General features: G+C 35.3%; 1 protein-coding gene across 1 annotated transcript; it reads right to left on the bottom strand.

Annotated features, from left to right (window-relative positions):
- Positions 1-2,494: 2,494 nt before the first annotated feature.
- LOC105628769 (transducin family protein / WD-40 repeat family protein) lies at positions 2,495-13,802 on the bottom strand. Its single transcript, XM_012210246.4, has 22 exons — positions 13,156-13,802; positions 11,021-11,075; positions 10,804-10,926; positions 9,415-9,511; positions 9,288-9,324; positions 9,067-9,172; positions 8,927-8,984; positions 8,454-8,551; positions 8,188-8,307; positions 7,833-7,875; positions 7,457-7,566; positions 7,247-7,374; positions 6,552-7,110; positions 6,292-6,384; positions 5,718-5,903; positions 5,426-5,639; positions 4,949-5,055; positions 4,629-4,826; positions 4,228-4,353; positions 3,864-4,146; positions 3,163-3,401; positions 2,495-3,071 (listed from the first exon to the last, which is right to left on the bottom strand). Exons 1-22 carry the CDS (start codon positions 13,470-13,472, stop codon positions 2,970-2,972), a joined length of 3,399 nt encoding a protein of 1,132 aa, XP_012065636.2. The 5' UTR covers positions 13,473-13,802; the 3' UTR covers positions 2,495-2,969.
- Positions 13,803-13,964: the final 162 nt, after the last annotated feature.

Raw genomic sequence — 13,964 nt, 5'->3', positions numbered from 1 at the left:
TGAAGTTTGCACTATTTGTCTTATGACCTCAAGTCTGTGGGAATCTATTATGACTATATACTTTCACATGTCAAAATAAAATGTTAAAGTGCAGGGGCATAATTGAACTCTTATAAAGTTATTTAGGGAATAGTTATTATTGAAATGTGAAACTGTAAGATTATAATAGGTCTCCGCAAATTTGAAGGTGCCACAAAGTAAATCGCATAAACTTTAAATTCAAATTTATGCATTAGTCCGTAATAAAACAGTAGAAGCTTTCTACATTGTGTCTGGTTTTTCTTGAAAAATTCTGCAGCAATACTAAAATCTCTCCATTTATGCTCTTAAATCTTGATCTGCTTTGATGGATGATTAACCAGTTGTCTTTCTTGGCCAACTGGGCATATAAGAATTGTGCATTACTCAAACATGATTTCTTGATATAATTGTATTATTAGTTAAATCTTTTTTTATGATTCATTTGGTCAAGTAGGGACTATCTTTTTCTGATTTAAAATAAATCATAAATGCACCTAACTAAGATTTAAAAATCTATAATCCTTCTTGGAGGCCAACAGCATTCCCTTTGTGGGCAAACCAAAAGGTTAAAATGGGATATGACATTCTTTGGGATAGCTGGTGACTTGTTTTCACTTTTAGTTAAAAGGAAGTTACCTATTTTCTCTTTATTGTCTGGTGCCATGAATGCCTCCATGGATGTGATGATGGGTTCAACAATTCTTGGTCAAAAGAACTAGAAATAAAGAGATATAGAAATGTATGGCTAATTAAGAATATCACTCAATTCTTGTCTTTCTATTTAAATGTCACATTTTCTAGACCAATTGAAGCCAAAATCATATGGAAATATTACTTTCTTATATGTTAGGTAGCTCATGTACCCATAGATATTTGGTTTGGTTTGATTTAAATATTGAAGTTTTTTTATCCTACATTGATGATTTGTAAAATTGAACTAAATTAAACCAAAAGAATTTTAAAAAATCAAGAGTTTTTTCGGCAAAATTAATTGTTTTGGCGGTTGTACTGGTTGTTTTGATAGCGTTTAATTGTTAGCTAGTTAGATAGTTTTTCATAAAACATTAAACATTACATAAGTTACTTCTTATAAAATATTACATTAATCTCTAAAACTTAGTTCAAACCTTATATTATCGAATATTAAAAGTTAATTAAAAAAAATTATTGCCGAACACTATCTAAATTAAATAAAATAAAGTTATTAATTTTATAGCATTGGCTTGCTTTTATTATTATTATTATTTAATTAGGATTTCTATTGAAGTTCAAACTTAATTTTCTTAACACTAAAAGCCAATTCTAATATCATTGAATTGAAATTGAATGACTGAAAATCCTTTTTTTTTTATATAAAATAAAAGTTAAAAGTAATGCAATAGTATGATATAGGAATCCTATTTCATGTACTTAAAGGAGAACTCAAACCTCTCATCTAATCTTGATAAAAGAAAATTAATTATTACAATGAAGCAAGAATAGACAAGACAGGACTTGAACTATGATTCATACAAAACAAAACAAATATTTAATCATTAAACTATATATTAATCCAATAGCTTATACTAAAAATCCATTTCCTTTTCTTACATTTTCAATAAACTTAAATGCAAATGGACAAAAAAAGAAAAAGGAAAGGAAAAGAAGAAGAAGAAAAGAAAGTTTGCATTTGCAAAAAATCAAAACACCCTTTATGTGGAGTGATTTTACATTGCTAATAGTTATTTAATCTATATTTTTCTTTACCATAGAGACAAGTAAACACATTTTTCAAACAATAGCAATAGTCCCTGCCCAAGAAAAGGACTACACAAACACCAACTCCATTTAGCATAAGATTTTATCAATTAAGACAAAAACTCTCTTTGGCAAGACAATTTGAATTTCAGATATCTAAACTGAGACTCAAATAACTGGAACAAACAAACATGTATGGTGTCTTTAGCTGTTAGCAGTATGCATGAAGACTTATATTCCTGTCCACATACCAATGCTTCCACATACCAATTCCTGTTCACATCTCTTCATATCACATGTGCCTCTCCTTTTCATATACTGAGGCAAAATATTTATTTATCTCTATCAGTTAAAAAAAGTTAATATGGAAAGATAAAAACCTTTTTTTTTTTTAATAATGATGACATTTGAACTTAGTGGCCTGTTCTTTTGTCCATATACTATTGGTTTTGTTGGATGGATTGGATCCTTTCTCTTACTGTTCGAGTCAATGCATGCCATACATTTATAATTTCCTGTGAAAGTAAATAAATTATCGTATAATAAATAAGAATTAGCTTTATTTGTCTCACCAATTATGATCCCACAGTTCTTTTTTCTGTGCTTCTCCCTCTCAAGGCTGTTGCTTGAACCTTAGTCCTTCTCGATTCACCGGATGTTCAATACATCCTTGTACAGACAAATAAGAAACTTTATGCTTACATGGGAATGACGACGGGGCACTCGACGGAAGGTATAAATATAATACTTAAAATCTTGTTATTAAAACTTTATAAATGTTGATATTAATGACAAAAATCACATGGGCAATACAAACTGATTGCCATGCACAACACAACAGAGGTGACATGACAGCAGCAGATCTCATAATGCTATTGAACTTCGCACCAAAAATGAATCTGTATAGAAACAAAACTATAATTTCTGAACACTACAAATATAAAAGAGAACAAACAATCAGCAACAAGTTTAATTGGATGTCCTGAAATCTATCCTCGCTAACTGCCTGAAGATCGAGAATTACTTTTGTTGAGATTTTTGCAGGACTAACAGCCTGCAGACTGATCCAAAACCCTTTAGTTGCAGTCCAGAAAAAGATGATCTTGTGTACAATGAAAGAAACAATCAGCGGCCAAGTAGACAGCATTACCACACCTGTGAAATGGAAAATGCAAAGTGGAGATCGCAGTATAATTGGATCATCTTTGTGTTTAACTTGATCTCACACCTGCACCCTGCCTTGTCTTTATCATTCTCTTGAGAGTTGCAAGCCAGAAATTACACTCATCCCACTCGCTCGTCGTAAGAAGTACCTAGAACAGGTTCAAAAAAATGACTTAATTCAGGTACAGGGGCTAATAAATATGTCAATTTAACTGACTTGCTGAATTTTAAAAAGCATACCTGAATTTGCAGGGCCGTACTGAAATCATTTTTATCTAATGCCTGGCACAGCTGCACAAGCTTATCAGAAGCATTTTTTGATATATCTCCACTGTTGAGCTTTGCAAACAAGGCACCAATTTTCCTTGAATTGTCTTCTATTTCACGCTTCCTAGCAGGATTCGCCCGTGAACCTCCCAAAGCTTCTGATGTCTCGTTAAATAGTCTTGTCAATGTTGAAACGACAGGTCTATGATGAGCTGCAGCAGATTATGCAAAAACAAGTTGAACATATCAGGAAATACAGGTATTTTAGAATCATAACTAACAAACAAGTTCTGGGTCCCAAAATATTGTGGCATAGATCAACATTGAAGTGAATGCTACACCAGTCATTAACAAACTCATTGACGAATTCTTATAGGCATCAAAGCACTTTCTTTTCCTTTATCCAAGTGCTTCCCAAACAATTTAAAAATATAACCATAATGTTTTTGTTTGTTCAATTGTGTCAACAGTTGCACCAATTATGTCAAACCTATAGTATCCATAATGGAATGAACTCCTAGAAGCTACCATCAGACATCCAATGGAGTCTGAATGCCACTAATGACAGTATCAGCAAACAGACTTGCACTTCAAATACTTATCAGAAAAAAGCTGTGTATCACAAGTAAATCTTTCCATAAAACTAGAAGCAGCCAAAAATTCCATGAAAATACCAGGCACATTTGAAGTATCAACTGTCTGTACTGTGGGTGGTGGAGCAGCAGGTGCCACAGCCGGTTGTACATTTGCTGATTGAGTAGGACTGGGAGGTTGCATTGAACTGATCCCAGGCCTTTGAGCAACCCCTGAATTTGTTACAGGCCTAAATCCCATAGGTGTTGAAGTGGGAGCCACAACCTGTGGTATTTTATTGCCAGAAATTGGACCCACTTGAGATGCAACAGGACCTGAACCAGCTGGAGGCTGCACAGGTTGATAGGCGGGATTAGCACTCCCCTGAAACAAAGACACAAAAGCACATCAATCGCAAAACATGCATGTGTCACTTAACGTGAAATCCATCATGTCAGTACATACCGGATATAACTGAGAACCCAATGTGGGTTGCTGGTACTGCTCAGCATTTCTCAAAATAGGAACATTTGACGGAACAAAAGTCCTCACAGCTTGTTGTGTGGGGGCATGAGGTGGAGCAAAATTTGCCTAAAAGGTGAACCATAGTTAGTCATGGAATCCACATTATTAAAAATAAACAGCAACTCAACAACAGTGTTATTACCAACTAGAATAAAATAATGAATCCACTTAAAAGATTCTGAGAAACTAATCAAACATACAGATAGTTCAAACCATGCTCTGATCCAGAGGGCTCAACATCAAAACCAGCTTAGGAACTAAGTTTGGATTTGTTTCTCTAAGATAATAATATTTTCCTAATTAGCTATATTTCACATCAAAATAAACACAATGACAAGTACCTGAGGAACCTGAGGTGTCTGAGATGGAACGAACATTCCAGGCTGTGTGGTTGGCTGATATGGAGCAGGCTGAGGTGCAGGCTGATATGGAGCAGGAGCACTATATCCTCTTCCATATGAAGGCATAAGAGGTTGTTGATAATTTTCACTGTATGGGCTTCCAGGAACACTTTGATGCAATTGTGACGGTGCTGTTTCCTAAGCAATCAAAGGCATCTAGTTAAAGCAATAACTTCATTCACAGGGAAACAGCACTCTATCCTGATATAAAAAATAAAAAGGAAAGGTATTGGTGAGAAGCAAAGTGCATGAGACCACACCTGATAATAGTGTTGAGAAGCATCAGTAACGCCAAAACTAGATTGTTCAGCACCATATACTGACCCACCTTGCTGTTGCCCATAATTCATAGTCTTAGCATCTTTCTCTACATCATACATAAATCAAACCATTCAACCGATACACATTTCAAAGGCAATATCATATCAGAAATGCATAGCTCCCACCACTAATATCAGAAATGCATATAGGAAATTTATCATATGAGTGAAATTTTTGTCAGTATCAGGAACATTTTCACCCCACATAAAGAACCAAAACAATTAAAAAAGGCAACACCCTGAACCACATGATATTAATACAATAGTCACTCATAAAATAATGAACTAAGGATAAGCAGAAATGGAAGAAATGTGGGGTAGAGAGAGCATGAGAGTGAACGCATGTATGCATTGAGCAAACCATTGAGAATTGTTAAGTTCAGTAATGAAACAGGACTGCATTCCAAATCAGCGTACCAGGTTCTGTGGAGAGGGCAATACGATCTCTTAATATTACAAGTTCAGGAGACAATTCATCAGACCCCAAAAGATTCAAGTATTCCATTGCGGTCGTTAAAAGCCCCTGACTGGCTAAAATTTCAGCATATTTCTCAACAAGCTTCCACAAAGATGCACTAAAACGTTTCTGCCCACTTGCCAAAGCAAGGACAATAGTTTTCTCCATCAAATCCTAACAGAGCGAAGAACATTCATCAAGCTTCAACAGAAATGACAAAATGGTATATCATCTTAGTTGCTGTAAGCTTACCTGAAGAAGTTCAACATATGATTTCCCTTCACGCTCAGCTGTCAGGTTTCTTGACCAAATTTCAACAGTTTTGTCTATGTTTCCCGCACATATATAACACAAAGTTGCCGCCAAAGTATTGCCAGCAACCATTAGTTTTGATGCGAGTGAATTACACAGTAGACTCCATTCCTCATTCTGTGCGAACTGCTCATCCATTATGATGAAAAAATTACTTACAATGTAAATAAGACGTTGGAGATTTATTCTAAAGAGAAAACATCTGCTCCTTTCTTTTTGCCCATCCTTCCCAACACCCCCCCCGGGGGCCCCCCCAACCCAACCCAAAAAAAAAAAAAGGAAAAAAGCCCTTTTTATTAGAGTTACATACAATCCATCCACTATCAATAGGAGCAAAAGAAATCAAGCGATGATTCAAATAGCATGAAATTACTACTTGCAAGAATAAAATGTCCACAAGGAACAAAAAATAGTTAATTCTAAACAGAATGTCACCAATATATCCTTTTTTTTTTTTTTTTTTTGCCGAAGGATATAATGTATTTGTCACCAGCAAAAGGGTTGAAAAACTTACTGTACATAGAAGAGCAAGTGTTTCTTTCCAGTATTTCAGGGGCCGGGTGTTGACAAGGCTCATAAGATCATTGTTCACCATTGCAGAAACAATCTGAACGAAGAAATGGTAAACTGTAAAGTCATATCCCTCTAAGAGGTTCATGATAGTCATCCAAAGTAATTATAGAGATAATTGCATTTTCATAAAACATGAATAGCTAATATCCATTAAAAATTTTCATATGGTCAGTAAATAAAAAAAGTCAAAAATTAAACTACCTTCAAGTAAGGTGAACGGCTCATCTTAAGGTATTGATCACGAGTACTCTCCCACAAGGAAGTACCACCAACATGAGCAATAACTAAAGCATCAGCAATTTTGTTTGCAGATATGCACTGTGCAACAGCACCCTTGTAATCCCCCACAACCAAAGCCCGCTGAACACTATCATCAAATGATGGATCAGAACTCTCCTCCAGTGTATCTGGTTCCTGTTTTATTTCTTCTGCATGAGGAACAGAATTTCTAGGACTGAAGTTATCTCTAGAAGTAAATTTAGGTGTATCAGCTTTGGGGCTCGGGAGATTGTTAAAGAAATCTTCTCCATCATCTGCAGAGAAAACTGTGGGCTCTTTAACACTCTCATATCCCACTTTATCTACTGTTGTATCATCAAGCCGAATGGCATCAATTTGTTGGGAAATGTCACCCTGTACAGCCTCCTTCTCTTCCACAGGTACACTAAAACCAAGGTGGGTAAGCATCTTTGTCCTTGCTGTCCCATCTTCTTCAAACATAACCTTTAAGAAGCCCCAAGTTTCACGATCATCCTCTGATCTGTTATAATGATTGACCGTAGACAGGTAATGAAATAGTTTAATTTGCTTGAAACAGAAGATAGTGAAGAAAAAGAAAACAATTTTATTTCTTGAAAGGCAAAAAAAATATTCCAAATCTCAGAAAGAAGACATACTCAGCCTCCTCAGATTTTTTTTCACATATTGCTTTTAACGAAGACTTCTCTCCATTTTGTATGGCAGCTTCAAATTCAGAGGACCGATGCACCAAACTATGTTCAGTAACCAAGTTATGCAAAAGGACCTGGGATAAAAGAGCAGAGGATAGAATCAATCAAAAAATTTTTAATCAAAGAAAAAGGAGAAACCTCACATACAAAACATACCTCTGAAACATTTGTAGTAGATGACTTAGGGTGAAAAGATACGAGTTTTCCACCAAAGCCAAAAGATACCCCAGCTGGACGTTTATACCATTTTGGAGCTCTTAGTGTGACTGTATTCATAGAGAATATATAAGAAGATATGCCAACAAGTTAAATCTCAAAAAAGAAAATTAAAGCAACTCGGGGAACAAGAAGCTGGTGTTATAAAACCAAAAAAGGGTTGATTCATCTGGTGCAAATAACTCATTATAGCCAAGTTCAGATTATATATTATCTGAATCAAAAGCTAATAAAAAAAAGGTACACTCATAAAACACTTATGAGTTAGTATGCATCAAAATAAGTACATTCACAATGCCCCCAGAGGAAACATTACCTGCTCCAAAATCACCCTCAATGGCACCATAGTGACTGCAACCCTGCATGGTAAGATCCATGATAAGAGTTGTTTTTAGTGTTGTTATTATTATAATATTGGAAAAGCATATTAGCATCATAGTCCAGGCTCAATTAAAAATTAACTGAATTGCAAGTGGAAATATATTCCCGGTTCAACTTGCTTTCAGATACCAAAATCTGTCTTTAATTACAAGGTATTCTAACCCATTCCATTATTAACATATTAGTTTGAGCCAATCGTAGTCGGATTTCAACCATTAGCACATGCAAAGTAGCAACTAGTTATGAACTTGCTGCCAGTTTAAAACACAGATAATAAAATAAATGTATACCTCAATGTTGTAAATGCCAATCTTTCCATCAAAAGAAGATGCTGATATAACTCCAGGAATCTTTGGATACCAATGTACATCAAAGTTCCAGTTGGCTCCTGCAGGCAATTCACGGACAATCTATGCCAAATTCAAAAACAAAGCATAAATAAATAAGTGCCATGGTGAACAAATACTTAAAAAGAGAAGCAAAAAATACATAAAAGTTTCAGAAAAAAAATCTTACAACTAGCAAAAAGCAAAGTAGATATCCATTAATACCCTACCTCTCCGGTTGTAGTGTTCCAGCAAATAGTTCTATTATCTTTAGCACAGGTAAGCAAATAGGAACTGTCATTTGGACACCATGACATTGCAATTACACCTGGTAAACACACAAAAAGAATAAGAAACTAGAAAGTAACAAGCACTCAATAAATTCTTATGACAATAAATGGTTCTCAAAGAACAAAAGCATTAAACTTCAAATAAAATTGCCAATAAGAATTATGATATAAGAGCCAAAGCAGATGAGATATGCTAGACATCCGAAAACATATAATCTAAGTTCCCAAACAAATATGGAGATATTATCTAGAAATGGTGGAATATCATTTCCCATTAACCTAGTTAGCATGTTACTTATCATTACATGTAGAACCATGCGATAAGAAATTATATCCAACCTGAAACTGCTAAAACATACAAGAGAATGTATAACATCTAGAAGTTATAAATGATGGATCGCACTGCAACATACCCTTAGTGTGACCCACAAACTCTTGCAAAGGTGTCATTGTGTTTCGCATATCCCAAAGCTGCTTGCAAAGAGTTTCGTGAATTAGAATATCTTTTGCACACAATAATTCCAAATAAAACTATTATATGTCAGGTCGTTACCCGGAGAGCAGGAGAACTGTCCTCATCAGATGCAACAATAAGCTGAGTGGCAACATCAGGATGCCACTGCAACACAGAACACCTTCTTCTAACTGAATCTTGAAAACTGTTGAATTACAGAAACTTTATTAGATTGTCATGAGCATAAACCAATTATATAATCGGATTGTATCATGCAGAGATTGCTAAACAATTGATAAAATAAAATGAAAGCAACTTACGATATCACTGGTTTCTGCTTTTTTAGGTCCCAAACAACTGCAAGATCCATGAAACATTCAGTGCTCCAAGCTAAAATAACGTAATGATTGGAAATTGACAATAACTAAGCTCACTTTGCTATCTCACCAGTTATTCCATTGAGGGAAGTGGATGCCAATATGTGTTGAACTTTGCTATTCCAAGAAATATAGGAAATTTCACCTTGAGCAGCAGAACCGCTACCCTGCAAAAGATTCACCAGATTTAGTGTATGAAAATAACAAAAATTATCTACTACCAGAACTCAAAAAGTGCAAGAACAAGAGTGAGCCTTCTAAATTGAACCAAATGTGGAGAGATGGAGGAGAGAGGAGGGAAAACAATGACATCGTCACTTCCATGATGATAGTACAATGCACAAAAGATGTATAACAAGCAACAACCGCACAAGTTTTAACACCACCACCAATGCCTCAACAACTGTAAATGCTAATCATTCACAAAAAGGATTTTTTCAAACATAATAAAAGGTACAACCAAATGAATAGGGACCTCCACGGAACCAAGACTAGTTAACTGATATTCCAAGAAAATTCATAGCATTTTTCCAAGAGATCTTCTCTCAGGAGCTTCCAACAACTAGCTTACAACAAGAACCCATATGTAATCATGCTCCAAGACATGCAAGTCACAAGATAAAATTGTAGTTTTAACATTTGCCAAGTCAAATAGGCCCCATCAATAGCTCCATCCACAATTTGCCAGATGAATGCGAAACAAGTTTAGGCGAGTTTGTCCAATGTTCTGATATTACAACATCATGAACTTTGATAAGTTCAACAAATTAACATGCATTGCGATTCTATCAATTTAGATTGCTTATATGTAATCATGCTCCAAGACATGCAAGTCTCAAGATAAAATTGTAGTTTTAACATTTGCCAAGTCAAATAGGCCCCATCAATGGCTCCATCCACAATTTGCCAGATGAATGTGAAACAAGTTTAGGCGAGTTTGTCCAATGTTCTGATATTACAACATCATGAACTTTGATAAGTTCAACAAATTAACATGCAGGGTTAATTGTGATTCTATCAATTTAGATTGCTTCTTGCTGTAGAGTTGTCTGGTTATCGGCCACAGTTTTCAGTATCAACTGAATATTGTTCAATTATTTAGAAGAGCTTCTCATCCAATTTGGGTAAGCAGGTTTCTAGATTATGTTAGCCTTTAGTTCTAAATAAGATGCCATCATATAAAATAAGCAACCACATCCAAACTAAACCAAGAGTCATAAATAGCGTCAATGAGACTCTTAAGGTTTTCTCCTTCCTACCTCCCTTCCCAATTTAGACTGCAATGAGACCACATTTCATCCATATCAAACTTCAAAAACTATGACAAATTAAGGTACCTCATAAATTGTTTCTTTTACAATAGTAAGAATAAGAAACAAGAAATATCTCGATTTAAATAAAACTATTTGTGCTCAAAAATAAAACTTTTAATTGCTTAAAAGCTTCAAACTACATTTACCTTTAGAGGTGGGAAATGAGAAGGTTCTGCAGGTGCAGCCAAATCCCAGATGCAAATTTCACCATCATCAGCACCAGATGCAAGCAAGTTAGGTGTAAAGCTGTTAAATGCAAGACCACGAACCTGATGTAAAGAAACAAATAGCAGGCACCATAAGCGCAGGAAACATAGAGCCAATCACTAACAGATACAGCTTATTGCAAGGCAAGGAACTTACAGGTCCTTTGTGTTTTGAAAGATGTCCAACAAGAGCACTTTCACTTGTCTCAGACCTGAGAAAAAATTACAAAGACACAAAATAAGGATTAAGGACTTCACTCAGCAAATTGAGAAAGTTATATCATTTACTCCCCTAGTGAAATAAGACAACTAAATAATGCAGATGGTATTAATTCCTTATATTTTTCAGTGAATTGATATAAGCAAAAAACCTTTAAGCCAAAGACATAAACATCAATTTTGTACCTGACTTGAATATATCATCAAGATTAGTTCAATGCCACAGATCCAAAAAATGCAAAGAAAATAGCAAGCACTACTAAAGTTCAAAAAACAGCCGGAAGATTACAACAGCAAAACCAGTTCTACCTTCTAAGCTGCTTACGAAAAAATAATAGGTAATCCCCCATAATCATGAAGTAAAAGCTCATGCTCTTATTTTCTTAATACTTATTACGGTTAAGATTCTCAATGTCTTCTTCCTCTTCCTTTGACTCTTCTGATCTACCACTCCCCATTTACAGTTTTTTCATAGAGTCACCTGAACCTAGAAGACTTACATATGAAGCTATTCTAGATACCCGACTTAATTGGGAGAAGTTGCAGCACCAAATCAAATTTGATTTTCACATTTTAAGAGTTCATAATAAATATTGTACATATTTTAATATCACCGATATTATCATTAAATAGTTAAAGCAAATTACAGTGGCATAAGTAAAAGATCCAGTGATATAAGCAAAGCCAAAAAAAATAAAGAGTAAATATAAAGAATCCCTCAAACCCCTAAGTCACATGCTGAGGTGCCCGTAAAAGGCATATGCTTAAGTGCCTATCACAAGTAATTGAAATTTTAGTTTTAAAAAAAAAAAAAAAAAAAAAACAGCATCTTATTCGTGTACAGGAGAAAGTTGTTAAGGTTTGCAGTCTAGATATTGAAGACTACTGAATTCCAAAGAAGGATCAGAAGGCCAACTGTCCCATTAATAAGCCTCCCCTAAATTGTCAATAATTTGGTGTCTATACTCCAATTGGAAAGGCTTATACAGGGGTTTTTTTTTATCAAGTTTTAGTTTTAAACTCCTCTAAATACCTAATCAAATTAAATTCCAGCTTACAGCAGGCTGCAATCATCCTACCTGCAGCGAGCCTTTGAATTTCCCTACCAATCTAAGTATGCTTTCTAATAGTGCCCAATCACAACCTGTCTAGCAAGTAGCAACCCAAACCACAAGAAATCCAAAATCCTGCTCATTCCCAAACCACATGCTATCAATTTTAACACAAAACTTAAAATATCAAACACAATCAAGTACAGTCCAAAAAAAAAATAATATTAATAAAGGGAATGAAGTTAGAACATGAAAGTTGAGATCATGTAAATTATGCACCAATTTGCCATCTCAGTGGCTATGCATGGGCCATGTAAATCTCTAATCTTTGCTCTCCATTGAGCAAAAAATCTAAATAACGTTTCCACCAACAATCCAGATGTTATTTTTTTCAATTTAACAGTTAGGTTCTGACAGATACCAAATAGACTCAAATCAAATTTATTTAAAGGAAATGCATGTCCAAATTGAATCATACCATAGTTCAAATTTATCGAATTGTTATTTATTTACATAGCTATCTATCACCCAGGTACCACTCTCTCCTTTTTCTCAAAACTCTAGAAGTCGGTCAGTCTGCAATTATATAAAATGGGGGAAAGAAATTCCTAATCAGCATTCATAGACTATATAAAGCCTAAATTACGCTCATTTTCAATTTCACACCCTCAATAATCAAGTTCGAAGTAGCTGGAAATGAAACTTAATTTAAATCAAAGAATTCCAAATTTCAGAGGCTCGAGGTATCAAAACACAGATTTCAAATTCATAAACACTAAATAGACGATGTCACAATCAAGTTTTCCAATTCCCCGTCATAATCGAGTGGAGCTTAATATAAACTCGGCCATTTACTAGCCAGATCTCATTGTAATCCCAAACAGCCATCCAATACCCCAAAATTATCCACTTTACTAGCAATTTCAATGTCAAATTCAACTCATACAGCAGTTCAATTGCAACACATTTAAATTAAGAAGCTCAAAAAAAAAATCCTGAGTAAAGTCTATCCTCGAATTACCGGATCAGAGACAGAGGATTCCAAATATCGATACTACCATCAACAAGCCCACCCGCAATGAGCCCAAGGGAGTACTGGTCAGACCCGGATCCATTTCTACCCCAAGCAAGACGGTTAAATCTCTCAGAGCTCTGAAACTCGCCGACCAAAGGAAGATCACGATCATCCGATTGGAAATCAAGCTTGAAGATCTCAAGACTAGCCGACGAGCTAAAAGACAGATCGACTGCTCCCGCCATCGTCCCGGCTGCCATGTACGGTGCATCCGGCGCTAACGCCACTGACGCCGATCTATTCACCGACTTTATACACGCCATAATAAATAAACCAACAATGAAAAGAATTCTTTCTTCCTACAACGCCAATTGTAATCTAGAATTACAAAGATACGAACAGAGACAGAGAGAGAAAGTGGATCTAGGTTTATAAAGAATGAAAATTTGAGAAATGAGAGGCCAAATCGAAATTAGGGTTTGATCTGGAAATTATTTTTTGAGGGATTTTTGAATTGATTTGGACCTGAAAGTGAAATGTACACTCGCCTTCTGTTCTGTTTCTTCCTCTCTCTGTCTCTCTCGCTCGCTCTGTTTCTGTATGTGGGAGATATTTGCGCTTTTTGGTTTTAGTTTACGAGCTTCGGTTCTGAACCGGACGAAATAGGTTATTATCCTCTACATTGCGATTCTTGCCGTCGTGTTGTTCGTTAGGATTTAGCAAACGTAAGGGTATTTTTGTCCGAAATGTACTTGTAAGAAATATAGAAGACTTCTGTTACTTGTCATGAGTCCAATTGGATTATCCCATGTGTT

Source organism: Jatropha curcas, chromosome 6, assembly GCF_041381405.1.
Source record: "Jatropha curcas cultivar XTBG-Jc1 chromosome 6, XTBG_Jcur_1.0, whole genome shotgun sequence".
Lineage (NCBI taxonomy): Eukaryota > Viridiplantae > Streptophyta > Magnoliopsida > Malpighiales > Euphorbiaceae > Jatropha > Jatropha curcas.
Note: the sequence above shows the minus strand (reverse complement) of the source record. Positions and strands in the feature narration are given on the sequence as shown.